We start from the raw sequence: 27,424 nt of genomic DNA on the forward strand, positions 1-27,424 counted from the left end.
GGGTATAAATAAATAAATAATCCACACCGGTCTTTTGTTTCAGCAAAGTACAGCGAGTTGTTTGCAGCGAGCTCGTCAGAATTCAGTGCACTCCTTCCTCATCACTTTCTTCCTCATCTTGCAGCCGACCACATCCTTTAGGGTTGCACATATTCATGTATCCGCTCCACTCAGAGGGTTCAAAAATCTACGTGTTCAAACAGATTGAATTTATCACCACTTTTCAACCCAAATGATCCTAATGGAATAAATCATATGCTTTGACATAAGAGGAAGTGAGTACATATACTACAGTAAACTATTCATAAAGTACTCGTTTGATTCAGCATAATCAACTAAAGATACATTTGGAAAATGATTTAGGACAGATCTTTTCTTACAATCTGAGATGGCATTTTCTCTGCAAGTTCACAGGTAGGCGTTTCAGATTCAGGCGGTGCTTCCCGGATACGTTTGATAATGAAACGGCTGATAAAAGAGCGAGAAGCTAGTCAGACAGGAAAAACACAAGTGACATTACATGACGACTAAAACTACTTTACACAAAGTAAAATAACCACAAATTCAGATGTGTTTTTACATGTTTATTCACTATCACACTAAGTGCTCCCATTTCAGATTCATCTCATTACCTTGTTCTTACACTTTTATGTCATTTGGAGTTGACATAGTAGAAAGAAGACCGTTTATGGTCTACAAGGTGTGCCAAAACTCTGAGCCTCCCCTCCCCCACCAAAAAATAATAATAATAATAAACAAAATACAAGAAATATAAAGAAAATAATGAGAAAACTGATGTCATGTGCAAGAGCCCCTCCAAAGCCAGAGTGCTAGATGAGGTGGGTTTAGGGGCGCCTCAAACCGACAAGGGTTCCTATTCTGCCGACGTGAGATACTCAGGCTATTTTCCAGTCAGGAGAGGCTGTCGACTCAGGTTTAGCTGGGTCTTCAGGTGCTTCTACAGTTTCAAATTTGGGGTCGTGGGTATAATTAGGGGCGATACGGCCTGGGGGCAAAATGGATTCTCAATACATGGTCACTATTTTTGGGATTCATAGCTGAACTTCTGTTATTTAAGAGAGGTGCATTTTTGAAAAACAAAACAGTAATGTGGATCCGGGTCTACTAGACAGGGGTTAGGGAGGGAAGAGAGCAAGTAGAGTGGTGGGGAGACAGTTGGCTGGATTAAAAGATCCCTCCTTTAGAGCTGAAGGCTAGTATAGAGTTTGAGGATGTTTCAGAGGGACACTAGCTGGGTTTAGGAGTACCAAGAGAACACTAAGGCTTAGAATTAAACTGAGCTTCTGCTTCCAGGGAACATCAAGAGGTCCTGTATACATGCTCCCGTCATCCAATGACACCCCTGTTCCCACAGCCAAGCAACAACTGGATCCCTAACACACATACAAGTATCCTTAAATCCGCTTACTGGGGCTATGTACACTCAGGCAGAGGCTTAATCAAACCACAGGCCTAAAAAAACAAAACTGATTGATCCAACAGAGCCGAACTGGATAAACCCACCCACCCCCAATCCCCACCTCAACTCCTCACTTAGAACGCCCACCCCCAGTCTCCCTCCTGCAATTATCACCCTCCTGTGGGTGGGTGGGTTCTGTGTGGCGCTCAGCGGATAGTGTATCTGACATAGGGCACTTCCACATCTTCGTCTGTCAGGTCGTTACAGCACAGCTCGAACACCAAGGCTTTCACGTGCTTGCCCAGCTTCTTTTTGGACACCTTGGTGACAATCTCCGTCATCCTACAGGACACAAAATAATACACCTATGACGATGAATAAAACACTCAAATTTGATTTTTCTCTTGCTAAACAGGTGCATCTAGAAAATATACTCACGGCAAGTCCAGTCTCTCTTTGAGCTTGGCAGCAGGCATGAAGAAGGAATAGAGCATGGACACTCCCTGAGAAAGCATGGTGATCTCCAACTTGTGCTCATTCTGAGAAAGAACAGAAAATTTAAAATAGGGTTTGGCTAATTGTGCGCCAGAAACCATGTGGCGGTGAAGAGTCAAGTTATAGATGAGAACGTACTTTAAAGTAATCCAGGAACTGTCTGAGTGTCATCTCCTCCCCATTGGGCTGCACCCCTGTGACCTCGAAGCGATCCCACAACGTCCAGTCAATTTCATAGTACTGCAAAAACAATTAAGAATATGGATTGATGCCAATGATGTCAGTCACAGAAAGACCTCACAAACAGTACCCAGTTATTGCTGCTCTTTGCTAGAACAGGGTTTAAGTCACATTTATGTTTCTCCTCAGCCCACACCGATACAATCAGTGTGAGAAGGTGAGTTGAACTCACTTACACCCAAGCAGACACACTGTATCTGCCTGGTGCATCAGTATTAGCATGGCTGTATCATCATCGGAGCTCAAAACATTGAATTACTATTATTTAGGCAGCGTTTCAGCGCAGACGCATAACATCTAAAAAAAAAAAAAAAAAAAGGAAATATTTTCCTACATAATATAGACATCTAAGCAGCTCAAACAAACAGTGGTACACTTGCAGCTGCCTACCTTGTGTGTGGGAGCAGCGATGGGCTCAGAGAAGGCAAAGAAAGGCAGGGCCAAGTTCATGAAGCCATTCTTGAAAGATTCCAGCTTCTGGTGTCCTTGGACAATCTTGATGAGCTCCAGGCACACCAGACCCACCACTGCGGACGTGGTAGTGGCGATGGCAGGAATGATCTTGCCAGCTATCAGCTTGCTCTGTATTGGACGGTGAAGAGAATCAGCATCATGAGGAAAGAGCACTAACTATTATATTTTCAAGGAGTTAAAACCTTTTAAATTACAAATTCATTGGCTAGCTAATAGTCACTGCCCGGCACTCATAGGCGGTTACCACTGATAACACCGGCCTGACCCATAACGTCATGCTCCCTCTGGTCCCCCCCAGGTTTACACGGTTGGCTCCGTCATCACTCTTGCAAATGTTTGTACTCGTGCCGTTAAGTGCTAACCACCAGCTCAGCAGACAATAGAAGTGCTATTGATAACATTCAGCCACTAGAGGTCGCACTTTCCCTCCACAACAAGTGTTTGCCAGTTATGTCAAAGATGCATGGATAAAAGTATCTATACTTATAGTACAGCTATGTTGCATATCGGGGGTTTGACAGGATGATCGGTTATTATTTTGTAACGCACTTTTTATTCAAAAGTATCTCAGTGCCAAAGAGCCAATATATAGTAAAAATAAAAACAGTTAAAACATACTATAATAAAAAGAAATAGCGGACAGTGATTTAACACAAAGTAAAAAAAAACAAAAACTAAAAGGTCTTAAAAGAGTCCAGTGTCTGTGTTGCCCTTTGATGGTAATACATGACAGCTCATTACTTGACGATCTTGGTACACATGTATATTTGATATAAACTCGACAGACATGTGAAGCGTTAAATCTTTCATGATAGAGCAATAAGTGGTTTTACAACAAGTCATTTTACATTTGTCAGATTCAATGCCATAAAAAGGCGCGTCCTCTACCTTGTGTCTGTCCGTGGGGGGAATGTCGTAGTTCTCTGCTCTCGAGTTGGATGATGCTACAATGAAGTCCATGTGGAAGTTGGTGTCATCATCCTGTTAACACATCCAACCATCACAAAAACAGGACTGCAATTAGCGCAGGTTGAGGTTGCATTGAAGACTAACGGCACGATTGAGGCGATTACAGAGAAATGTAGATATTGGACCAAAGACTGTACCTTCTCAAAGTCAATGGCGCACAGTTTGAAGTTGGTCTCAGGGGAAGGTAGCTGGACCTTCAGCTCCTCCAGTCTGCAGTCATCTATATAAAAAGATTAGTTGTACATGTCTCACAGCATCTGCAGTGACCCCCGACTTCAATTTGCAAATCATTACAACAACATACAAAATTAGCAGAATATTTATGACTAAATGCTTTGTTGTACATACACAAATGTGCACATCTTACCAACAGATGAATTGCTATTCTGCAGATCTTGATCAGAGACATGGATTTTAACCCCCGAACGAGGGGTGAAGACTGGCACCTTCACATCCTGCAAGATCTTTACCACACCTGCACGATCAGTGCTTCCTTGCATGCCGTATGTCTGGGCAAACAGGTTTGCTCCTGCCACTACATAATCAATGTGCAAGTCCTACAAAAGAGCCCTTTGGTTATTATTTTGTGATTGGATAGACAAATTCAGAGCAGATAATGGTCTAGTAGGAGTACATAAGAAACATAATTGACCCATACTTACATTGCTCGTGCTGAATTCTAAATGGTGAGGACACCTTTTTGGACCAGACCAGAAGGGGGCACCAGAGCTGGTTAGCTGAAAGACACAATACATTCATCAAATTTAACAATAATATGCAATACATTAAAATAAAGCTGGGGTTGGGAATGAATATTTTATGATTGAACAATTCATTCATTTCACAGATTAAATGTTAAAATAAAATCATGTATTTCTCTCCATTGTGCATTTTTATACACCACTAAAGATGACCAAGAGTAAAAGGATAACATTTAGAATGTTTGACAGTTTACAGTTTTCAGGACAGTTGAATGGTTGGGACGGTGGTGAGAAAGATTACGAAAATTAGAACCAGCAGGTTAGATTGTTAAACTATCCAAATCAGCAGAGAAAATTTCAAAGGTGCATCTCTAAATAGAAGACAGGACCATGTTTTAGAGTCTGTATGCAACTGGGTGGAAACCACGAGACAGCAAGCATTCCAAGTAAACCGGGATTGTCGTCATGCAGTGAGAGCAATATGTACCTGGTCTGGGGGGAAGTTGTGCAGTAGCTGGCGGATGTTGTTGTTGTATTGGCACTGCCAGTGGTTGCGTGCCCAGGCTACACAGTCAGCCCAGCTGTGGGGGCAGTCTGTGACAAGACTCTTGTAAACAGCCTCCAGCACCTCCACCGGCTGAGCTCCAGGGAGTTTCAGAGTACGCTCCATGAATTTAGGATCTCTGTAAGGGACAATGATCATAAACCTCATTAGCGGTTATATACACACTTGAAAAACGGTTATTTTTTGTTTATGTTGTTCACCCAGCAGCGTCAGTTTAAGGATTTTAAGCATGGGATAGAGAGAGAGAGATATATCTATATATAGATATATATCTATATATATCCCGTATCTATAAATAATTCCACTAACACATGACAACTTTACAACTACTACAAATATGTAATTTTATCAATCTGAACTTTCATGATGGAAAAAAGCATGTCATAAGTAACTACAAATATATCACATAATCACTTTGGTATGACAAGGAAGGCAACTCACGACAAGTACTGCAAGGCATTCTCTGGTGGCTGTTTGAATAGTCCCTCAAACTCATCGCGGGCCCACTGAACAAAAGACATTAATCAAAGATCAATCATACACTCAATTCACTAAATCAGAGAGTATGTGCTCAACTAAAACCGGTTTCTTTCTTTTGAGTTGGTGTCATGATCTAGGGATGGGCAATAAAATGAATACTCAATTTAATCATAGTGTCACTATTGACCCTTTTCTCAGGCTCTGCCCCTCGAACGCAGACTGGCCAATAATAGCGTAGCATCACTTCTACACCAAGATAGATGTCATACACAACTCTTTTGCTTTCAATTTTTGCAACAGTGAACAACAAAGGGTCCCAACAGATATAAACCTTTTTGCATAAAAAAAAATGTCCGTATGTTTATCTATCTATATCGGTCTATCTATATAAATAACATTACTGTTTTTGGAGTCTGTTGTATTTGGCGAGAGTAGCTGTTTGGTGCAGTTAATCAAAGGATTTTAGTCTTTGACAACATTATGGAAAGGACTTTTAACCACAAATATAACTGGCAAAATAAAAAGCACTTGTGATGTGGTTGTTCAGTGATCTTTAACATTAGGCTTCAAATAAATTATTACTAAAAGTTGTTACGACATGACATATTCAATAAATCGGTACACAATACATACTTTTATGCTCAAACTATTTAGTGTACACCTACTGACCTGCAGTGTGTGTTCAATGGCATTCGGGAAGTTCTTGAGGGTACAGATGGGGATGGACTTCTCAGGCGGGTCTTGGCTGGAACTGTACGACTCTGTGAGGAAGGGGATCACAACCTGGACATTGCCTTTGGTACCCAGAGTACCAGACTCCAGTAAGGGTTTACGGTAGTACACACACCTCCGATCCATGTACATACCTGTAGAATAGGCACAGACAAAGTGTGACGTCAAGATCATGAATGACTTTTTTCTATTAATCAAACAATCAGTTTGAAATTTATATTTCAAATATTTTTATGTCTTACGTGCGTCAACGTTGTCCAGTGCATTAGTCACTCCATCAAGGCTTTCAAAGAAGTCGTCGTCATAGACCCTCTCCGTGTCGGGGCCCACCCTGTTCTGGTGACCCGTGATCCTGATGGAGGGGTTCATCTGCTTCACTGCAGCAGCTGCTGTGTCACTCTTCATTTTCTGTTACCATATATAAATGATAAGTGACAATTACACTTTCTGATAACATACAAACATCAGTATCGCAACTGAGTACAGTTGATTTGTAGCTGACACAAAAATGCTCTACTGTAATTTCTGTGCATGAGCTGTAATGAAGATACAATCAACGAAGACATTTAAACAATAATTGCGGACTACAGCAAGTGTCTAGCGGTTGTGGGTGCCTCAAATCATCCTTGAATAAAATGTATCAATATTGTTCTAATACCAATCAGCACCTTTAAAAAGGTCACTGCATTTAATTTGGCACCCCATGAAATAACCCATACGCTATCTAATACAACGATAATGAGCCTTTGTTTCCAGTATTTAAGGATGTATCATGACATCATATATCAATGGCATTTGAAGTGAGTGAACTCAGGAGCTGTTACAATGAACAGGAAATCTATATCCAGCACTACTCGGAAATATGAAATTCAATCGATAAATGGCCAACTAATGTGCACTATAAACTCCATCTACCATCAGACAGGGTTGAGCAAAGATGATACTGACCGTAACATCGGAGGGTCTGAAGAGGAACTGTCTGTTGAGGTTGGACTTCTCTATAGTGTCCATGTCTGTTACAATGACCTCGCCCTCCCCGCCTGCCAGTCCCATCATGGCAAAGTTTTTCAACAGCTCGCAGCCAATGGCTCCAGCTCCAACCTGGAATGATGAAACCCCTCTCAGTGAGTAAAGCCATGTTACACTGTATGCACCATTGGAAAACACCATTTATCAAATGACATCCATTTAAATTGCTTAGTTGAGAAACACAACTCTTAAACTATTACGACAGCGCATACTTGGCGTACACCAGGTCAAAAATATTAAAAAAATAATAAAATGTGGCAAAGTCAGAGAAGCGCATCTAATAAAGAATACATCTTTGAATACTTTATTATATTATGCCAATGATGTCAGTCACAGCAAGACCTCACAAACACCCAGTTATTGCTGCTCTAAAATACATTAAGAGCAGGGTTTTAGTCACATTTATGTTTCTCCTCAGCCCACACCGATACAATCAGTGTGAGAAGGTGAGTTGAACTCACTTACACCCAGGCAGACACACTGTATCTGCCTGGTGTATCAGTATTAGCATGGCTGTATCATCATCGGAGCTCAAAACATCGAATGACTATTATTTAGGCAGCGTTTTAGAGCAGACACATATCATCTTGAGTATTAAAAAGGGAAATATTTTGCCGCTAAAATGTCTAAGAGGAAGCCTCAGAAGGGTCTGCAGCTGCCAAAGAAGCTTAATGTCGAGTCAACCCTCTGCTTTTAGCTTTTGGTGGGGGTTGGGGGGGGGTCGTCTTGAGAATAGTGGTGTAAATCAAGATCATGAGTCTGTGTAAACCGTAAAAAAGTTTTAATTATGTACTACAAGCTGCTTAGAGCTAGTGTAAACGGGTCATAATTTCTTCTCTTCTAATGTGAAATCGCCTTCAAATAACCACTTCTTTTTTTTCAAGTTCCTCACCAAAACTAAGTTTTACAATATTACAGTGAACATATGATAACGTTAGAATTTACCCCAATACTCTTTTTCACTGAACAGACTTGAACGTATATTACTGAACGGAACCTACTTAGGTTGACCATTTGCATTACTAGCTCTCCTCCAGATTGGTCGTTTACAAGTTTTTATCTGAGATCAGTATACTGAATAATGGCGGCTAACAATCGCCAGTAAAACTATATTTCACACTATGATTGTTAACGTTAAATTGTACAGTCAATCCAAGAGGTTAAAGCACTCATCCAGTCACTGTTGTAGTTTCATGGGAGCCATATATAGGATATATAGATTACACCAGACTTATCATTTTAAAGCTTCCTTAGCAACAGGACAACAAGGAGTTGTGATGGAAAGTTTTCCATTGGCTGACTCACCAGGAAGTAGCGCTGTTTGCCTAGCAGATCCTGCATCTTGGTGCCAAACACTGCAACCTGCCCATCGTATCGACAGTTCCTCTGGGAGAAAAAGAGAGAGAAAGCAAAAACAAATTCAACACCATGTTTCATCATCATGGGCACCTGTCCTCGGTATAAGTGTGTGATGTGCTCTGAAGACCTACTGGGGCACATTCTTCCTCTGTGAGTTCGACGCCTTCCTCTTCAGCCAGGCACTCCAGGGCATCAAAGTACAGCCACTGCATTATTGGCATAAATTTGCCACTGCATGCCTAAAAGAACAAATAGCACATCAAAAATGAATATACTAAATGCATTTATAACAAAAAATAGTAGGGATATCAGTTTCGGTTCATTTTGCTTGTGATACCACGACACCAATTAACCAATAACTAAGTGATACATTTAATGAAAGCGGCTCTTTTCTTATACACTCCATGGCGTAGTGGTGCAACAGCTCATGAACTCACTGTTCAGCCAAGGATCAGGTCAGCAAAAAAATATGAGATCCCTAAATAATTTTTTTTGCCGCCAATACCAATTGCCGGTCATTGAAGATCCATAATGGCAGATACAGATCCCTTTGTTGTCCAATTATAGCAGCTGGGCTCAAGACAATTTTTTTTTGTATTAAAAGCTGCTCAGAGGCATGTATAAAAACAATAATTGCCATAATTTCCTCTCTAAAATGTATTAATTTATTAAGTTAATGTCAGATTCATGACTTCCAGTATGTGTACATACTACATACTATGAAGATTGATTGATGAAGATTGACCACGACTACCACCACTCTACATCGATAACCCATTTCCTTACATGGCAGTAAACCCCCCCAAAAAAGCACTGAAAAGACGATTGAAAAACACAAACACATAACAGCAGATGCTGTAGGACTGACCTTCATCACTTCCTGTGCAGCCAGACCGCCAATGAAGGCATTGACAGGGGCCAGGTCACCAGATGCAACAAAGGACAGCTTTTTGATAAGAGCTTCATCCAACTGCTCCACTTTAGCGGACCCCGTCTGGGCAGAGTTTACCTCTTTGGCTAATGTCAATAGCTCATCACCGTCAGCCTGGAATACACACAGATCAGCATGTTACAAAAAGATTATGAAAACTCACCAATTATAACCAATAATGTAATTGTTGCCATGCAGTTCTGCACAATTATACATTAGTTTGTTTCTGCATGTAATGAGAAGCTAAATAAAGTCATTTACAAAGACTTGGCCAACATTCTACCCATTAAAAAAAAACATCACAACAAAGTTTTATCCATACCAATTAAAAAAAACATCTCAGAAACATCAAGCGATTGGTGGCCTTTAGAATTTACAAAAATTAAGATGTACCCGTTTCCAAGGTGCAGGAAGGTGGTTGTGTTTCTTCTGGAAGGCATGGATAGCCTGGAAGCCCACATGCAGCTGTCCTGGACGCTCAAACTTGGCAAAGTCTGTCAGTAGGAACTCTGGCTCAGCCATGGAGGAAGAGATGGATTTCTGCACATCAAAGAAACAAAAAAAGATAGTGAAGTTGAATTGGTGGTGACATCAGCATCAAAATGCTATGGAAACAGTATTGTAATAAGATTAGATGTTCTGCTTATCACTTACAAAAGAGATCTTCTTGGGCATCTTGACCTGGGAAACGATTCCTCCTCTAATATAATCTGTAAAACCGGCGGTGTCACAGATGCTGAAGGTGTAGGGACCTGGACAGACAAAATCATGTCCATTTGTAACAGTTAAGGCCACACAAGCCAAAACTTGTCTTTTCCTAAATAGAAATGGTCTTACCGAGAACTTTAATTTCCACTGGCTGGCAGCCATTGAGCTCAGTCATACCCTTAACCTCTGTGAAGGTGACATAGTCTCCACTCTCAAAGCCATGACGAGTCTCATCAAGACATGTCACAACCCCTTGATTGTCCTGGAGAAACCAAAAGTGAACAACATTTGGGTTAAACAATTTAAATCCGTCTTGAAGCATGTCCACATTTCGAAGAAGAAAAATGTTTCTTAGTCAGACGTAAGAACTAACCTTGGTTATCATGGAAATCATGGCACTCAATGGCTGCTCTCCATTTGTGTCAAACACGACCATCTCCTCACCGAAGTCACAGAACAGCTGGCTACGAAACACAAGTGAACATGCACATTAAACACTGACTGACGGGTTCCATGTGAAAGGTAAAAACACAAGAGGGGTCAGAATCTTACCCAAAAAGTCCGCGCGTGTCTGCGACAACCAGCTTGATTCCTTTGCTATGGACGAACTCTCCCAATTGCTGCTGCTCTTCGAGATTGGAGTTAGTCAGCACTACCACCTAGGTCGCAACGAAAGACAATTTTAAAAACACAAACTTTTCTTTCTTTTCTGACTGCTGAACTGAGCTGGGGCACTAGTTTCTACCTAAATTATACCTGGAACTTTGTCAGATAGTCTTCGGTGAGGGCTTCGGTGTAGGAGGTCACAGAAACGTAGTTGTTGAGTTCAGCCAGACGGTGCTGACTCACCTCGGCCCTGTTCTTCCCCAGGTCCTCCTCCCGAAGGTAAAACTGATCACAAAATATATAAAATGTCAGGGAATAACCGATAGTCAGTCAGGCTAATGTGCCAGATATGGAAATAAAAGGGAGAATAGACATATCCACACAAAGACAGACATACCCTGAGAATAATACAGATATTTCTAAGTAATTTTCCCAATAAACACAAGTGCCATTGTTTCTCTCCTAATCTTTTCCATCTGCTCTCCATCAGTTGCCTGACAAATTGGGAATATCAAATATATTTAGTTGGAAAGGACATTTTAGTCACTCCACTTGGTCTCAGCAGTTTAAACTGCATTTATGTCACCTCTTAATCTACACAATGATTTTAGTATTTATATATAATTAAATACACAATCAGTATGCAACTGACTGTACTGAGGTTTAAAAAAGGCAATCAGGGTGTGGTGACAGTTGGCTTTGTCACAATTCTGCTTAACAGCCGAACATGTCTGTGCAGGAATATATACATATTTAAGAGAATGCGATTCAGCTAAAAAATGTTAATACCTAGATTTAAAAAAAAAAAAATACAAATAATAAATGTTTGTTTTGTGGAAGAAAAGCCAAATCAGATAGTAAGAGATGGGTTTTCGAAATATGTAGACACAGCTTCAGATTTTGGTTTAAGGCAGCTTTCCTATAAAATATGGATGGCATGTCAAATAAACAAACAGACTACTCAGTAAAGCTTGAATAAGAAGGGAAACTAGGGCAAATGCCATTGGCTGAAATGGAAATATTTAAGAGCACAAAGTTAAACTAAGACTGTGGTCACAGATGCAGCTTATATGCAATTATACACTTCTGTAAGGCCAGAGATCTCCGCTGAGCCTCCTTGATTGAACACCATAGCAGTCTATTCACACATGTTTCTGTCTGGTCCTAAATAGACACATCAGAATTCAGGGTGGCAGACTGGCAGACCTAAACAATCTGTCCACTGTAATGATGCCCTAAAACAGGCTTTAGCTCATCTATGATTATGACCCAGAGAGCCCCCCCCCCCACCCCCTCCCCACCCCTCACACACACACAGAGATAAATCTGGGTCAGCCCATGGTTGGCAAGGGTGGGGGTGGCTGCAGTAGTCTTTTTGGATGGCAACAATACTACGGACTCATAACAGATAGCGCAACATTGCACTTTGGAATCAGGCTCAAAGATTATAGCACACCAGATGCATCTCCAAGCAAGAGGAAATGGCTTAGTGAACCACTGTCTGAATAAAAGACAAGGGAAGAAAAACAAACGGTACAATTGCAAAACTGGAATATTGTGTGCATGCCTCCACACACCTGAGAGGAGAGGTCTCTCCATTCTGCAACTCCTTGGTCATGCACAGTGACACTTTTAACTCCTCCCAGGATGACATTCTTGGCAATCTCCACTCCAAGACCTCTCATACCAGAGATTAGGACATTGGAGTTCTGCATTCGCTTCATAGCCTCATGGCCCAAAACATAACTACAGAAAGAGAGAAGATACCATGAGCTCAACTATGCATTGTTTAACAACTAGCCCAAACATAAGTAATCTTAATAAGTAAATGTATCCATTTTTCTTTATTAGGACAAAAATTTAACAGAGATAAGACTTACAGTTGTCTGGAGTACAGGCCTTCATCGATCTCAGCATCATTGCCATTCTTAGCCATGCCCTGGGGAAAACAAAGAGGGGTTGCAATCAGTTTATGTAACAAGTTTGACCAAAGTTGTATAGTGTATGTTTTAGTGCTTACGTTGGCAGGTGTGTGGGACAGATCAGTTCTGACAGAGTTAGAGGAGGAGCAGTGGGATCCCGTCTTCGTCTCTGTTCCTGACAAGCGACGCTTCTTGGACAGCGGCGAGCTGGACATCTGTGAATCAACACACCCCGTTAGAACCGTCCTATCAGGCACAACAAGCTGCCCCATATTTTCACTAAACTTTCCACCTTTACAAGTTCATATTAATAAACAGAGAATATGACTGCTTCAATGATTAAATCAATCACGCAGACAGGGGCAACCCAGTGTCCACATGTTTGTATTATGAGGTTTTCATTAGAAAATAACTTCTAATTAATTTACAAATAAGTGAAGAACATATGACTCAATGCCATGTTTCCATTATTAAGAGTATCCTCGCTAAATGCTTCCCAATCCCTGTAATGTTGAAGAGGATTTCTAGTCCAGGGAGCAGCTGGGCTGGCTACAGGCCAAACACAAATCTGCTAGAAAACGAACAGACCCTGGGAAGAGCAATGAATAGCAGCATTATCACTTCTCATGCCCAGAGACAGGCTTGGCTGTTCACTGCCATTGTTCATTATACTGGTATTTAAGGGCCGCAAACGTCGTTTCAACAAAAAGAGCTGAATCATTAAAACTTCACTGCGGTAAAGTGAACAACACCTCATGGTGGCCTGCAGGTGTGGACACAATAACTATAGAAAGCCGATGGAACTATCCTCGGCTTGCAGACATAACAGGTCGTTGGCAAATATAATCTGTTCAAAATATCATCACGGTAACGTTACATTTATGATTAACAAAATAATCCAGCCAAATCCAGTCACTTCGGGAAGTGAAACAGGCCGCAGTCTCTCGTACACATTACCACCGCACGGCGAATATGATCACCTACAATTTCCGCATCCATTGCAGCTCAATTTGCGTCCCCAAAGTCAAACATAACCGTTAAAACCCGCTCCGACAATTGATGGAGGGGGTTCCACAATAACGTTACAACCAACTAGAATAAAATAAAGTCACATTTTACTGGAACGCAGTTTGTCGAAAACGAAAATGAAGCCACCGGCCATGATACAGCAACGCAAAATAGGACATAGCCGTTAGGAACCATTTTCATCATTAAACGTTTAACATAAGGCAACGTTACATCAAATATCAGTAACGACACCGAGAAGAAACTGATTAAGGACGTTAGATTGCGTGCCACTAATCAGTTAACGTGAAGTGATTGGCTAAGTGGACAGAGTCTGGACAGCAATAACTTAAGAAGCAAAAAAACACCACCCTGCAAGTCTGTCTATTAGCGTTACCAGCTGGGCCTAGGCCTGCATTTCCCCCAGTGCGGAACACAACTTTACAAGCTAGCGAATCTAACGTTAGCTGGATTCAACCTGCTCGCAAACGACAGCAACGGCTTGGTTTTGACAGCCAGCTAGCAAAGCTCCTTCATTTACACGGTTAAATGTTGCACTGTCCAAATAAAATCCACCGTCAAACTGTATAGATCAATGTAAAAAAAAAAAAAAAAAAAAAAAAAAAAAAAATGCGAATGAAAGACAAACGTTAGCCATTACACTCGTGCTCCAGTGATTCCTCTTTTCTTACCAATAATCCTTCTCGGTTCCTACCCAATGCGAACCCGCTCCTCTCCCGCAGTATCTAGATGTCAGTAGTATCGATGAATGTAAATTCGACGATTGGTAAGAAGAAAAGAAACGCGATGCGGTATCAGGCTGGTCTGCGCTATAGTGTCGAGTCACTATGTCGCTGTGCCGAGTCTCTTCTATGTAATTGCGTTGCTGGCTTTGCGACTGCAGACGGGAACAAAACCAAAATGGCAGATGGAGAGAAAGGGGCGGAGGAGCTGTGACGCATGGGCTGAAATATTCAACAGGAAAGGGTGGCTGCGAGCACGCTGCTCAGCCAGACGCTCAGCTCATTGGCTGCTAAACATAAGCCAACGCACTTTCAACCCGCCCTTGCAACCAGAAGATGCATGCCATGTATATTACTGTACAATGAACTGCAGGACCACAAGAAATATGGTGTCGGAAACCTAATGCAATTACTCTAAAAAAACGCACAGAGCACGTCTACGCAAGTGCAAGAGTGCAAAGATCCTAACACTGACTGTTTGACATTTTCAACGTAAATATCTATCGATGCTGAACGAAATCTCGTTGTGGAACCAGGCAGCAACACACAACTTACAGCCGTGACACAATGCATCACCCCCGGACTAACATTTTAGGGTTTAACCAAGTTGGACATATTCTCCCTGCAGCGCTAATGAGTGTATAGTGTTTTTTCAGGGTATTTTACTTTTCCTGGTTCCAGCAAAACACATCACCAGTCAGGTCTGATGGGGCCCCAATGATAACATACAGGTACAATACTAGGTAGGCTACTTGCTAGCTAGAATGATGCTGAGCGTCTAGGCCCTCAGTCACATTAAGGTTAGGGGTGAGCATTCCTAGCAGAGGAGGAGTATTGGGGGAGGGGGTGCCTGGCAAATGACAAAGGCCCAGGGAAAGAGTGGGCCGCATATTCTCGGGTACACATGTCGAGGGGATCCCCATTATCATCATTTTGCTGCTAAATGGGAGGAAAACCTCACACTATTTATCACCAGTCTATCGGAGCCGACGCGTATTGATATTAAATTAATGTCACGTTAACGGACTTCTCAACTTTGTAAGCCAATGGGAGACACTGGCCAATGTAACGTTACTGTGGTATAACGTTATCACTGATAGTCGTCCACTTGAAACGTTAATCAAAACACAGCCATCGAGGTGAAAGATGGTCAGAAGCTTCTCGCAAACGTTGCGTGATGCAAGTTGAGCCAGTGTCTCCCTTTGAACACCGCGTCCATCCAAGTTAATGTTTGTAGCCAACTAGCTTCCCAGCTAACGTTATCCCGTGAACGGTCCTCGTCACAGAGCATAATATATTAACAGCGTTCTCAGACACGTGAAACGTGCCAATTCAAATTTAGAGTCAACGGTTACGTGCAAGTGGCTTCTTAGCGACCGTTAGCCGAGGCTGAAAAGGTTCAGCTAGCCGACAGCAACTAACGTTACCGACTACCGATAACGCAGATCAAACGACTGCGTAGTTGTTAGCTTGTGTGCAGCTAGCTCTGGAGCTATATAGCCACCCAACGACTTTTTCCTACTTGTGCCGCTATGTTAGCTAACCAGCTAGTGTTAGCCAACTAGCTGAGGCTAACTCCACCAAGACGAGAGCTTAAACAAGTGTGCCGAACTTACCACATCCGATATTACTCGGCCTGATCTGTAGTATTAAAATCGGCTTTCTCCTTCAGCAAAAAAACAAAAAAAAAAAAAAACAATGTGACAATTCAACACTGCTGCTGATTGCAAACTGAAAAAGTGTGTCGGGGTGGCGGGCTCTGTGTGAGGTTTTCCGCTGGACGGCTGCCTGACCGGCTGTTCCAGAACCGTTTCCCCTCACTCTATTTCAGTTGAAAGCAAAGCAAAGCAGCAACATGTGCACGTTACAGCCACAACCACCATTCCTGTTCGGAGGGTTCACCGAAAAGTAATTCTAATTGATTTATTGAAAGCACATTTTAGTCTTATTTTTTAATGTTCAACCGCACCAAACAGAAGATAAAGTGTGTTGAAATATTCACAACTAAATAGTTTGATCGCATGTTAACGGTGAACGAGTATTATCCTCACCCCCGTGCTTTTAGGAGTATAGACTAATCCGAATTTCTCGCAGGGCCAGATGGGACTTGTAGTCAGCGTAAAAATGTCATACATCTGTGTGAAATCATTGGATAACGGTTCTTTCAGCGCTCGCACATACAACACGTAGTTTTATTTACCCGTACATTATACATTATATAGAGAAACGCGTTTTGAACGTGTTATCATCTCAGGTCCAACAGCTTTTAACCAATGAAACAAGACACGATCCAGCATATAATTTTTGTTTTACTTGTATTGAAGGACTTGCAAACAAAGCACAGTTTACAGAGGGACAGAATAGTGGGAGTCTAGACTTGTTCAGGAGAAAAGCACATAACTTGGTATTACATAGATCCAAAAGCAGAATTAACTTCAGAAATATTTTTTTACATGATAAAAAGGAGCAAAGATAGACAGTACCAGTCCAAGTGACAGTATGTCTACCAAATGAATGTGTCAACAAAACTGGATAAAAATTGGCAAAACCTTTGGAGAACTTTGAAAATGTTTGTGTGTGTTATTGCAAAGCCTTTACACAATATCTTGTGTCTTAAAATCTTCCTCAATGGGTGTGGAGCAGCTCACAAGACTTTGAGTGACAGTTCAAGTTTAAATACAGTGTACAGTTAAACAAATCTCTATCTCCAGCAGCCAATGGGAAGGCTTATTTAATTCAGTTTGACTAATGTCTGTACAACTCTGTGACTGCAAGCTTAGGATTTTGCAGCCTCACTTGAATGAATAGCTACATTAAAAAAAGGAACAATAAAATAACGAAATGGGATGATCTGATTTGAAAAAGGTAAATGTCAGTTTGGATATCAGGAAGTTTACAACATGGTGCTAGAGCAAGAGTTAGGAACTCTGTTCTTTGTATGTATTTACAGTTTGTCGGGAATTATGCAAACCACGTCCTTGCTGTACCTCTAAGCTATTCTTACTTATGTAGATCCATAATTTGCTACCTGCACTGAGTGCTTGAATTCCAGCATGAGGAGGTTGTGTGGTAAGCATTCATGCGCACAATCTGGATTTGAGACGCACACTCTCTTTGTCTTTGCAGCTGTCCTACAGAGAGATACAGTACCCTTTGGTACTCCCCTTAGACTCAAGTCATGAGAGTATTTGAATGTATAGGGAGTTTTCTCAAGAGCAGTATTCTCAATATGAACACAGAGCCAAACCAAACAACATTGGATGGTTACTTTTCTGTAGAATAAGTGGATGATACCTCTGGGAGACAACTTTTAAAACCTCAAAATTAAACTATATATCCAATGTTCTAGGTGTTATGTATCGCATCATGGCCACCTGCTTCATAGCCCCCTACTCATCCCAGCTCTGGGGGACTGACAAGCAGCATCCCTATGTCCATCTGTGTCCTCATGCTCTCCTGCAGCCTGGGGTGAGGAGTGTGTGGGTGGGGAGGGTGGGGGATAGGTGGGTGGAGGGATAGTAAGGCGAGGGATAGATGGCAGCACAGGCCTGGGAGAGGTTGGAAGAGGCGGAGGGGTGGCTGAGGTTGCAGTCGTGGAGTGCTGTGAGGAGCGTGCACGGGAAGTGGCAGGCGAGGCGTGTGTGCTCCTGGCACGTGGTGGTTCAGCAGGACAGTCACTGATTTGCTCAAGCAGCGAGGGCATGTCTCCCTCAATCTTCTCCAGCACTGCGGCCATTTGCTTTTCTATCTGCTCGATCACACTGTCCATTTGCCAGTCGCTTGTAGTGCTGCTCGCGCCTCCTCCATGTGGTAGCCCAGTCCCATACATCCCTACCCCTCCTCCGCTCGAATATAAGGAACTATATGGACTCCCATAGCTCCCTGCCATCCCCATCCCTACAGTAGCAATTTCTGGATTGTAAGGTGTGGCATGACGGCCCAAACTAGCAGAGCTGCCTACAGAATAACAACCCTGTCCTGTCACAGGACCTGGCCTCGCTATGCTAAACTCAGCGCTGTATCTGTCTGTTGTCCTGGCATCCATGTCCCTTCTACCCACTGGGCTAGCATCACCCCTTAACCTAATTCCTGGTCCTACATCCACCCCAGTTACAGGCCCTATTGCTGGAGTGACTGCCACTGCCACTGACCGCTCTGCCACTGCCTCAGGTATTTGTGTCTGACACCAGCTTCCGTCAGTCTCATCCTTCTGCTCCCTTTGTGTGGCAGGCCTCTTCTCTGTTGAGCCGGTTCCAGCTGCAAGGGCTGTGGGTGGAAGGCCATGGAGCGTTGCAGCCATCTTACATTTGCTACTGGGATCAGGGGAGGCGGATGTGTGATTTTTGTCATGTACATTGCCTGAAGAACCGTCCGACACCTTGGAGGGGTAAGGTGTCACCACAGGGGTCGCTTTGGATTCTGGAACAATTTTATTTTGACCCAAATTAGCAGCCATTTTCCTTGTTCCATCACCTGCTGTTTTCTTTGCCACGGCCTTATCAGGCTCCTCCTGTGCGAGTTTTGGGGCTGCATTTGTTTGGCTTTGTTGACACGAAGGCTCAAGAATATCTGATGGGGAAGTTCCTACCGATTGGCCTCTACTCATCTTCACCTCATCCTGTTTTTCTCTGGCCTTACTCCTCCCCTCATCCTGGTCCATACCCACCGGTGTATTTTCAACAGTTACTTCTAAAGACACACTACTTGAAGTAATCCCTCCATCACTTGCCCCTTTGTCTCCCTCATCACTTGTTCCCTGGGACACACCGCCTTCACCATCTCCTGTCTCCTCACTGCCCTGAGCCTCGGCTGAACTGTCAATCAGTGCTTCTGAATTCTTTAATCGTTGCATGAAGGTGGTGACACGGATCGCTTTCTGCAAAAAAGACAGAGGCAAAGAGAAAAGGAGAGAAGGATAGTGATGTGAAGGAAAATTAGATTTACATTATTTTGCTTGTTTCACTAACACCCATATTGACTTGTTTCCCTAAAAAAATTGATACTATAGTTGGTAATGGCAAAGCATAGAAAATAAGCTTTGAAGACAACCACGGCACCATGATTTCGCATCATCATACTAAGCGCTGAGATGTGATTAGTGTGAAGTGACAGTGCAGTAGGATTGGTGCCGGTTGTTTACTTCCAGAATGCTATGACACATTGTACCCTGGTTTAAATCAATCTCAAGACTCACTCTTCCAAGTCACTCCTTGACTGCTTGTTGTCTAGAGAAGGTAAATGAACACATCGTACTCCTTTCTATCGACAAACACTTAAGGAGTTCGGGAAAATGTGTGAGCTTAGAAGTTGTTTCTAAACCAGGGAATTGTTTCTCTGGAAGTGAAAAGCCATTTGGATACAGACATGTCACGTAATACAACATTGCTTAACTGAGAAGCTTCTGTACAGCTTCAAGTATGACTTGAATGTAACACTGAGGTACAGTATGGGGCAATGAGCCAGGATTCACGTAAGAGGAATGACATAGGGGCCGTATAGATCAAATCACTGCTGTTCAACAGTCCACAGTGGCCTATATCCCTTATATCCTTTCCATTTCTCCCTCTCCTTATCTACACAGATACAAAAACTACACAAACCATGAGAAAACCCTTTTCACTGTTGCTGGTTATAATGTTGTTTTTACCAATCCGGTTTCATAGACTAGTGCAGATGAGGAGTAAGAAAGGAGCAGAGTGGGCCACTTTGAACATCTGGGCCTTAATCCAATGAAGAAAAGTGGGGCAGAGTGGATGGATATCTTCTGGGACAGGACAGGAGTGACAGTGGGCAGGAACAGAGCCTCTGAGGAGAGTTTCACCGGCCCAAACATGGTCAACACATCTTAAGTCTGACTGAGGTTTAACTGAAGTGTTTGGCGATTGATCGATTTTTCTTTAGACACTTTTGCCAGTAGAAACCTTAATTTAAGATGTTGATCAGCCGTTAGAAAGATGTTTTATTATTGATTCATGCCAGACTGAAGGTAAGTTTCTACCCATGCTCTGTCCTTCCACTCTCCCTCTTAATGAACTACAATACCTTCAACTCCTGGGAACCACATGGGGAAAGAGAAAAGAGGGTTATAACTGTTACTTATGCTGTCAGGTCAGCAGTGCCATCTCGACTTCTTCCTTCTTGGTCTTCAGCATTCATTCCCCTCGGACATCCCTTTGACCACCACCAAATCGATTGCACATTTAAAACATACCTCTCCATACTTGAATGCTGAGCTACAGTATGTGCAATCATCTTTACATAGAGCGCAGTTATATGCTGCATACTATACTATAGTATCACCAACTCTATTTACTGCTACAGAAAGAGAGTGAAAGTGAATTCATACCCGCCATTTGGCCTTTGCAAAGTTCTTCTCAAACTGGGCACACACACCATCCTTTAGGTTCTTCTCTGATGCACCATTCCCTGCAATCCTGGCACAGGTGGCAGACAGCACACAAGTTAGTACAAACAAATGTACAAACACTGCAAAATATATTTGCTCTATATTTGCGATTATGTGCACACATTTACCATTCATGCCAAAGTGCATCCTGTGCGGTGATTCTCAGCATTTGGTCCACTTCCATGAGTCGACAGACAAGCTCCTTAGCTGAGAGGGAAACAATGAAGACAAAAGGACAACTTAAGTGGCATCTATGAAAGCACGAAAAAGGTCTTAGGTTAGTCTTTTTCTTCGATGTATATTTTGATAAATCATGAAGGATGATTTGATTGGTTGTGAAGAGTGGGATATAATATGGTCATTTTTAGGCGTGTGACATTATGGTATCTATACTTTTCTCACTGCCAACGGCAATGCCTTATGTCATTGAAAATGTAACTTTGTATGTATTGCCACCGTGTGGTGGGGCTCTGTACCTGCAGGTGAAATGTCATCCCAGTATGGAGAATCAAATTCAAATTCACCAGCAACAATGCGACAGAAGATGATGCGATTATGTAGATCTGTGTTCTCCTCCTCTGTTTCATCATAAAAAGGAGGGTTACCTGACAACCTGCAAAAAAGTGGGAACATGCATAAAGAGACAGAGGAAAATAAGTTGTTTTGAAACCATGCAAAGAACTACTGGATATAGCCTTCATAAACAACAATGCAATTATTCAGTTGAAATTGCAGCACAATTTGTATTGGCCTGCTTGTAACTTTACTGATGGAGACTCACAGTATGAACATAATGACACCCACAGCCCAGCAGTCCACAGGACGACCATAACGGTGACGAGCCACCACTTCAGGAGCTGAAAGACAGCAAAGAAAAGAGCAGACATACAACAAAAAAGAGAGATATTTGAATGGGTGGGTTTTTTGGCTGGGAAATAACATTTATTTTTTACAATCAACACTTGAAATGATGAAGGCGCTTGCAAATGAAAACGTAGTACAACATGTAAACCATGTGTTTCACCATTCACATTCATAATTCTACCCTGCACAGACAGGAGCTCACTTTTTCACATTACTTTTCCCATCTGGGCCTCTGTTCCTTTTCCTTGTCTAATTACTCAGCTGAATAACTGAATAACTATCCTGACCTTTCCCTGCAGAGAACCAGGCCAAAGCAAAGTTATGTACTACAAGTTGTCCTTGAATAAACCTCAGACAGAGCGAGTGGAGTGAGATTAGAGGACATGAAAAGAGAGGAGGAGTTGGAAGAGGGCGAGAGTTTCATGGCGGTTTTTCACGATAACTGTTTATCTCTGACACATTTTGATCTTCAAAAGCACACAGAAGTAAAGACATCAAATAGGTAAAGTATGCCCACAGGGCTTTATTCACAAACAGCCCTGCAGGCAGGAGGCAAAGCTACTGGAATGACGTATGAGTTGACGAGAGATGGAGAAACCTAAAGAAGTAAAGTTACACTGTACATAAAAACAGAACTACAAATAGTGGAAAGTATCATACCCAAGTATTCTGGTGTTCCACACGGCTCGGTGATAGGTCCGTTCTCAAACCGGGAGAGGTAGAAATCTCGCAGAACTACTTTGTTGTGGTTGTTTTCTGTGTAGTACATCAGGTTTTCCAGCTAAATAAATGAGAGACAGAATAAAGTATTCTCATCCAAATACATGCAGACTGAAATCCAACACACTACTGAATTTGTTCAGTGCTGCAAATATATGAGAATTGATAATAAGCAGACTGCAAATTATCATACCACTGCAACCTGTAAAAAAAAATCAACAATGACACACGCTTCTTAAGGTCAAGGAGTGACGAGTCAAGAATGACCATTTCTATTATTACTTGGCAATTTCATGACAGGTGACCAGAACATATCAATCATTGCCACAAAACTGTTTATGTTTCTGTCACATGTTTAAGTTGTGTAAAGTTGTCTTCACAAATTGATGCTAATTTTTTATCAAGGTTTAAAAAAAACATGGAGTTTTAAAGGCTGTATAATGGTTTAACCAGACTCACAAGAAAGAAATGGAAAAAAGAGACAAAGATTCCTCTGACCAATAGTTTAATAAGTAAGTCATTAGTAATAGAAACTGGAAGCTCGGAACAAGTTAATGTTTCAGTGTCAGGTGCACAATAATGCAGCCTATAACAACCTTGAATACTAACAGGTGTGTTGCTTAAGCAAAGCATTCAGAAAACATCACACTAGAAATAGAAGGTTTGTCTAGGGTTATCACTGTTTGAATTGGATCACAGAATGACTGCTGAATAGACCGACAAATCACAGTTTAAGCCTAGTCAATCTAATCACTCAGTAGACATGGTTCCAACGGTATATATATATATATATATATATATATATATATATATATATATACATATACCGTATATATATATATATATATATACCGTATATATATATATATATATATATATATATATATATATATATATACCATTTAATTGCATGGATTCACAATCTTCATAAACAGCTCCATGGTAACGACGCGAAAGTTGTTTTACCACGTGACTGTTTTTTGCCGCGGTCTGCAAGTAGAATATAAATGTATTGCCCGCGAGACTGGAAACATGCAAGCAGGAGGACAAGTACCACAAAAATAAGTAACGGAAGAAGTTTGGTAACAAGTACGCTGCAATACAGTAGTAAAACCAATATATATATATATATATATATATATATATATATATATATATATATATATATATATATATATATATATATATATATATATACCATTTAATTGCATGGATTCACAGGCTATTTGAGTCCAGACCATATAATGTATATACAATATAGACAGAAAAAAAATCCAGCTTCTTCCAGTAGGGGGAGTCTGAAGCCCAAGACATGAATTAATCCCATCCTAATGGGTTGATAATGGGGGCTAAAGATATCAATCTGTCTTTGTGTGTCTGTGTCATGTGAGCTTGCATTAAGCAATGGAGATCGTGTTTACTCCCTTGCTAAAAAGGTTATCAAATGATGAGTCATTAACTCAGATGGCAGTGCAATGCTTTTATGTGTCTCCAAAGAGATTCATCTGACTATACACTGAAATTACCTTTGGGGATGTGATGAAAAGAGTTGCTACTCACTCTAAAAATCATTTAGCTAATTTCTTCCTGTATTTTTAGAGGCAAGTCACCAGTCTTTTTACACATTTGTTGTAATGAAACTCACAACACAGCCATAATGTGGGAAAAGGGAGAAAGAGAGTGAGCATGTACCTTCAGGTTCCTGTGAACTATGTTGAGGGAGTGTAAGTATGCCACAGCCTCGAGGACCTGCCTAATGACATTGGAAGCGTCTCTCTCTGTGTAATTCCCTTGGTCCAGAATCCAGTCAAATACATCTCCTCCTGTGGCTCTGCATGCAGACAAACACACAAATACATCAGCACACACATTGCAACATACATACAAATAAAAAGCTGGCGGGACTGGTAACCACATGTTGCAACAAGATAATTCACTTTAATCTTTCTGTAACACAGTTATCAAAAGCCTTGTGCTCTTGTTTTTTTGTCCATTAGAAAGGCAATCTGCTACTAGCCTAAAGCTTGCACTGCTGAGCAATTAAAAATCAGCGTATTGGTCATTACTCTAAAAGACTTGGTTAGCTCTAGAGAGTGCATAAGATGAGTGTGATCATCTTGTATTGCCCTCAGCACGAGAACTATTGGCTGGGCTAACATGTGAGCTATGAACAGACACCAACTCATAAACAAACTAATCCACACAAAGAAGACTGCATCACTTATCTCAGTAACAGAAGGGAAATCATTTTGCCACTCAGCTCCAATCAATGTTATTGCTTTCAAATAAAGTTGCGAATGTGAGAAATTCACTAGTCACAAGTGACGCGGATTGGGTCCACTGACGTATTGATCCCAAGCTCTCTGTAGAGACCCTATTATGGCAAAGCAGTGCTTCAGGAGCACTGAGTAAGGTTGAGCGTTACTAAAAGCAAATACCTCATAAAATCTAACAACTTCCTCAGTTGCTGAGGGGAGAAACAGAGCACACAGTAATAATAAGGTAGACTCAACCCCTATCCTCTAGCTGATGGATTTGATGTAAGGCAGATCAGGGCACATACACAATTAAGACATGCACAACATTGTACAAGAAAGATAAATAGTGAAACAGTAAAGGAAACCCTTACAGTTCTTGGATGATGAAGTATTCTTTCCGAGTCTCAAATGTGTCTATCAGCTGCAGGATGTTTGGATGGGTGACCCTGGAGGAGCAAAAAGGAGTCACTGACTGTAACCTTACAACAGTAACAGTAACAGTTACAACTTGTAACAGTGAAGAGTCACACATGCAACTGAAGGGTAATAACAATTCTCTGGCCTTTTAACAGCCTTATATACAAAAAAGACTGTGTGAACGTAACTCTCTTATATCAAAAACAGTGCAAAGTAGAAGTTTGAAACACCTGAGCTTACGTTATTGACCTGGGTTATTTCATGGATTGTGTGATTGGAAATGTTCATATATATTCAAATCACAAATCATTCTCTCATTCTCCCCCTCTCCGCCTCTCTCCATCTCTAAATCATACATCCATCTGTCCACAGACTGCGTACAATTTCAGGATCATGATTTCGTTCTTGGCAGCCTTGCGGACTTTCCTGCCGTCTTTCTTGAGGAATTTCTTGCAGACAAACACCTTGTCTGTCTGTCTGTCCTTAGCCAGGCACAGCTCGCAGAACTCCTTCCTACGCAAGAAGAAGAAAATAGAAAGACAGACAGACAGAGAAATGCAGAGATGGTAAATATATGGATATTTTAAAATGCCGTGAAAGACTTTAATTGGGTTGGTAGTTATTTAGGTAAGGGTCATACAAATCTTTCGAAAAAGTACAAATGTATACTTTCTTTCTTACCTTAGGTCATTATAAGAACACATTCATGTTGATAGAGCGGACATTTTCTCTCTACCACAGCCGTACCACCTTCATCTTCCTTGTTTTCACCACATTCAGAACATATGTACAGCAAATGTGTGCACTTAATACTGAGTTAATGTTTGTGTTTGTTTGTTTGTTTGTGTGTGTGTGTGTGTGTGTGTGTGTGTGTGTGTGTGTGTGTGTGTGTGTGTGTGTGTATGTGTGTGTGTGTGTGTTATATAAAAGATGAACAGAAATCTCTGAGGCCAGATGCTGATCTGGATGCTGATGCCATATGGCCTCTTACGCTGATTGGTATGAGTGAATGTGTGTGCGTGCATGCATGTGTATGCGCGCGCATGTGTGTGTGTATGTGTGTCAAAGAGAGGTGTTCATGAGAAGACACATTTCAGTATTCGGCCATTCAAGCAGCAGTGATTCGAAGAGCTCTTTGAGAAGACGTCCAAAAGATTATTTTAGTCATGACACAGAATATTTAAACTGAATAAATGATAGACTTCCAACAGTGTGTTTCATGAACTGTCAGGATCAAAATATACAGACAATTGGTAGGCTAAAAATGTGTCTCTTAAGTCTGTTACACACTAGCCTCATGCTATTACCTTCTGTAATTTCTTCAGTGAAAGCGTTTGATATGCCAAACCAATTCCGCAGGGAATATGATCCAATTTGCCATATTTCATGAAAAGAATAAAGACAATTTGTGAATACTGGAATGTGTCCATGAATTCCACATAGGAGCGGGGAGGGAGGGGGGAGCAAACAAGATCAATGCTTTAAGCTTTATGGTACTTACGCTCGGAGGACCTGTCCAATCTCATATTTGTCCGTGACATCAGACATGCTACTGAAGTTCCGCCCATCTCGCAGGGCAAGGCACCCAAATGGCATGACGGCATTCACCTAAGAAATAAAGACAAATACATTTCACTCACTGCACTACAAAGGGAGAAAGTAAAGCATAAATTATTTTGATGACACTTTAGGTAACACAAAGATAAAGGGATTGCAGAGCAGCATGGACAAGCATGTTAAAGAGGAAAATAAGTACTGATGAAACAATATGAAAGCCTCCAGTGGTTGAAGTCAGAGATACCAAGGGAGGTACTATTAGCCTTGAAAATATACAGTATATTGGAGTACCACAGATACAGCCAAGTCCATTTCTGAACGAATCTGGATACTAACGCTTCTGGCAGCCTGGTTGCGTGCCAGCCCTGTCAACAGACACTAAGCTACCCACTGAGCTTCTCTCTACTCTGCTAAAGTCTACAGATTCGGTGCAACGTCTGTCAAGTTCAAGTTAAACTTTATTTATAAAGGGCAGTGTCCCTGTGTCCCGAAAGCAGCTGGCTTCCTCAGCAATCACTGGAGGCCTGACTAACCCTGGCGCCGGGTTTTATTGACAGGAAAATTATCTTTTTGCTTGAAATCTGTGTGTGTATGTGTTTGGATCAGTTAAAAAAAAAAATCTAGATCAGTACTTAATGACCCTTTAAACGTGCTAAACATGATGGATGTGAATGGATTTGAATTAATCCGGAAAAATGCATTTAAAAAATATGTCTGGAGATTTTTTTAATTATAATTATAATTATATATATATATATAACATATTCACATCATTTGTATCATTTTCACCCTTAAATAGCGTGTGACCCCACAGGAGGGTCCA

The 27,424-nt window shown here is 41.4% G+C and overlaps 2 protein-coding genes across 2 annotated transcripts; both read right to left on the reverse strand.

Annotated features, from left to right (window-relative positions):
• Positions 1-575: 575 nt before the first annotated feature.
• On the reverse strand, positions 576-14,398 carry uba1 (ubiquitin-like modifier activating enzyme 1). The gene is made up of 26 exons (XM_079225625.1): positions 14,329-14,398; positions 12,730-12,846; positions 12,590-12,648; positions 12,287-12,455; positions 10,860-10,994; positions 10,656-10,762; positions 10,477-10,567; positions 10,233-10,365; positions 10,050-10,147; positions 9,789-9,935; positions 9,333-9,509; positions 8,596-8,703; positions 8,411-8,491; positions 7,025-7,177; positions 6,319-6,484; positions 6,014-6,210; positions 5,306-5,370; positions 4,787-4,982; positions 4,261-4,335; positions 3,966-4,155; positions 3,736-3,818; positions 3,518-3,610; positions 2,546-2,737; positions 2,054-2,155; positions 1,859-1,959; positions 576-1,762 (listed from the first exon to the last, which is right to left on the reverse strand). Exons 2-26 carry the CDS (start codon positions 12,844-12,846, stop codon positions 1,627-1,629), a joined length of 3,171 nt encoding a protein of 1,056 aa, XP_079081751.1. The 5' UTR covers positions 14,329-14,398; the 3' UTR covers positions 576-1,626.
• A 3,360-nt stretch (positions 14,399-17,758) lies between these two features.
• On the reverse strand, positions 17,759-26,640 carry camkvl (CaM kinase-like vesicle-associated, like; the record flags this gene model as incomplete). The annotated part of the gene is made up of 10 exons (XM_079225702.1): positions 17,759-19,255; positions 20,726-20,813; positions 20,914-20,992; positions 21,262-21,398; positions 21,567-21,642; positions 22,310-22,430; positions 24,062-24,200; positions 24,999-25,073; positions 25,426-25,557; positions 26,546-26,640. The coding sequence occupies 10 exons, from the start codon at positions 26,638-26,640 to the stop codon at positions 17,759-17,761; spliced, it is 2,439 nt and encodes an 812-aa protein (XP_079081828.1).
• Between the last annotated feature and the right edge of the window lie 784 nt (positions 26,641-27,424).

This window comes from Taurulus bubalis, assembly GCF_910589615.1.
Source record: "Taurulus bubalis genome assembly, chromosome: 11".
Lineage (NCBI taxonomy): Eukaryota > Metazoa > Chordata > Actinopteri > Perciformes > Cottidae > Taurulus > Taurulus bubalis.

Bases quoted from the DNA above. Each gene is read 5' to 3' on its own strand.
- uba1 (XM_079225625.1), bottom strand. From the start codon at position 12,846: ATGTCCAGCTCGCCGCTGTCCAAGAAGCGTCGCTTGTCAGGAACAGAG. The intron at 12,649-12,729 runs GTAAGCACTAAA...TGTTTTCCCCAG, and splicing joins TGTCCCACACACCTGCCAAC to GGCATGGCTAAGAATGGCAA. The intron at 1,763-1,858 runs GTGAGTATATTT...TGTGTCCTGTAG, and splicing joins AAAGAGAGACTGGACTTGCC to GATGACGGAGATTGTCACCA.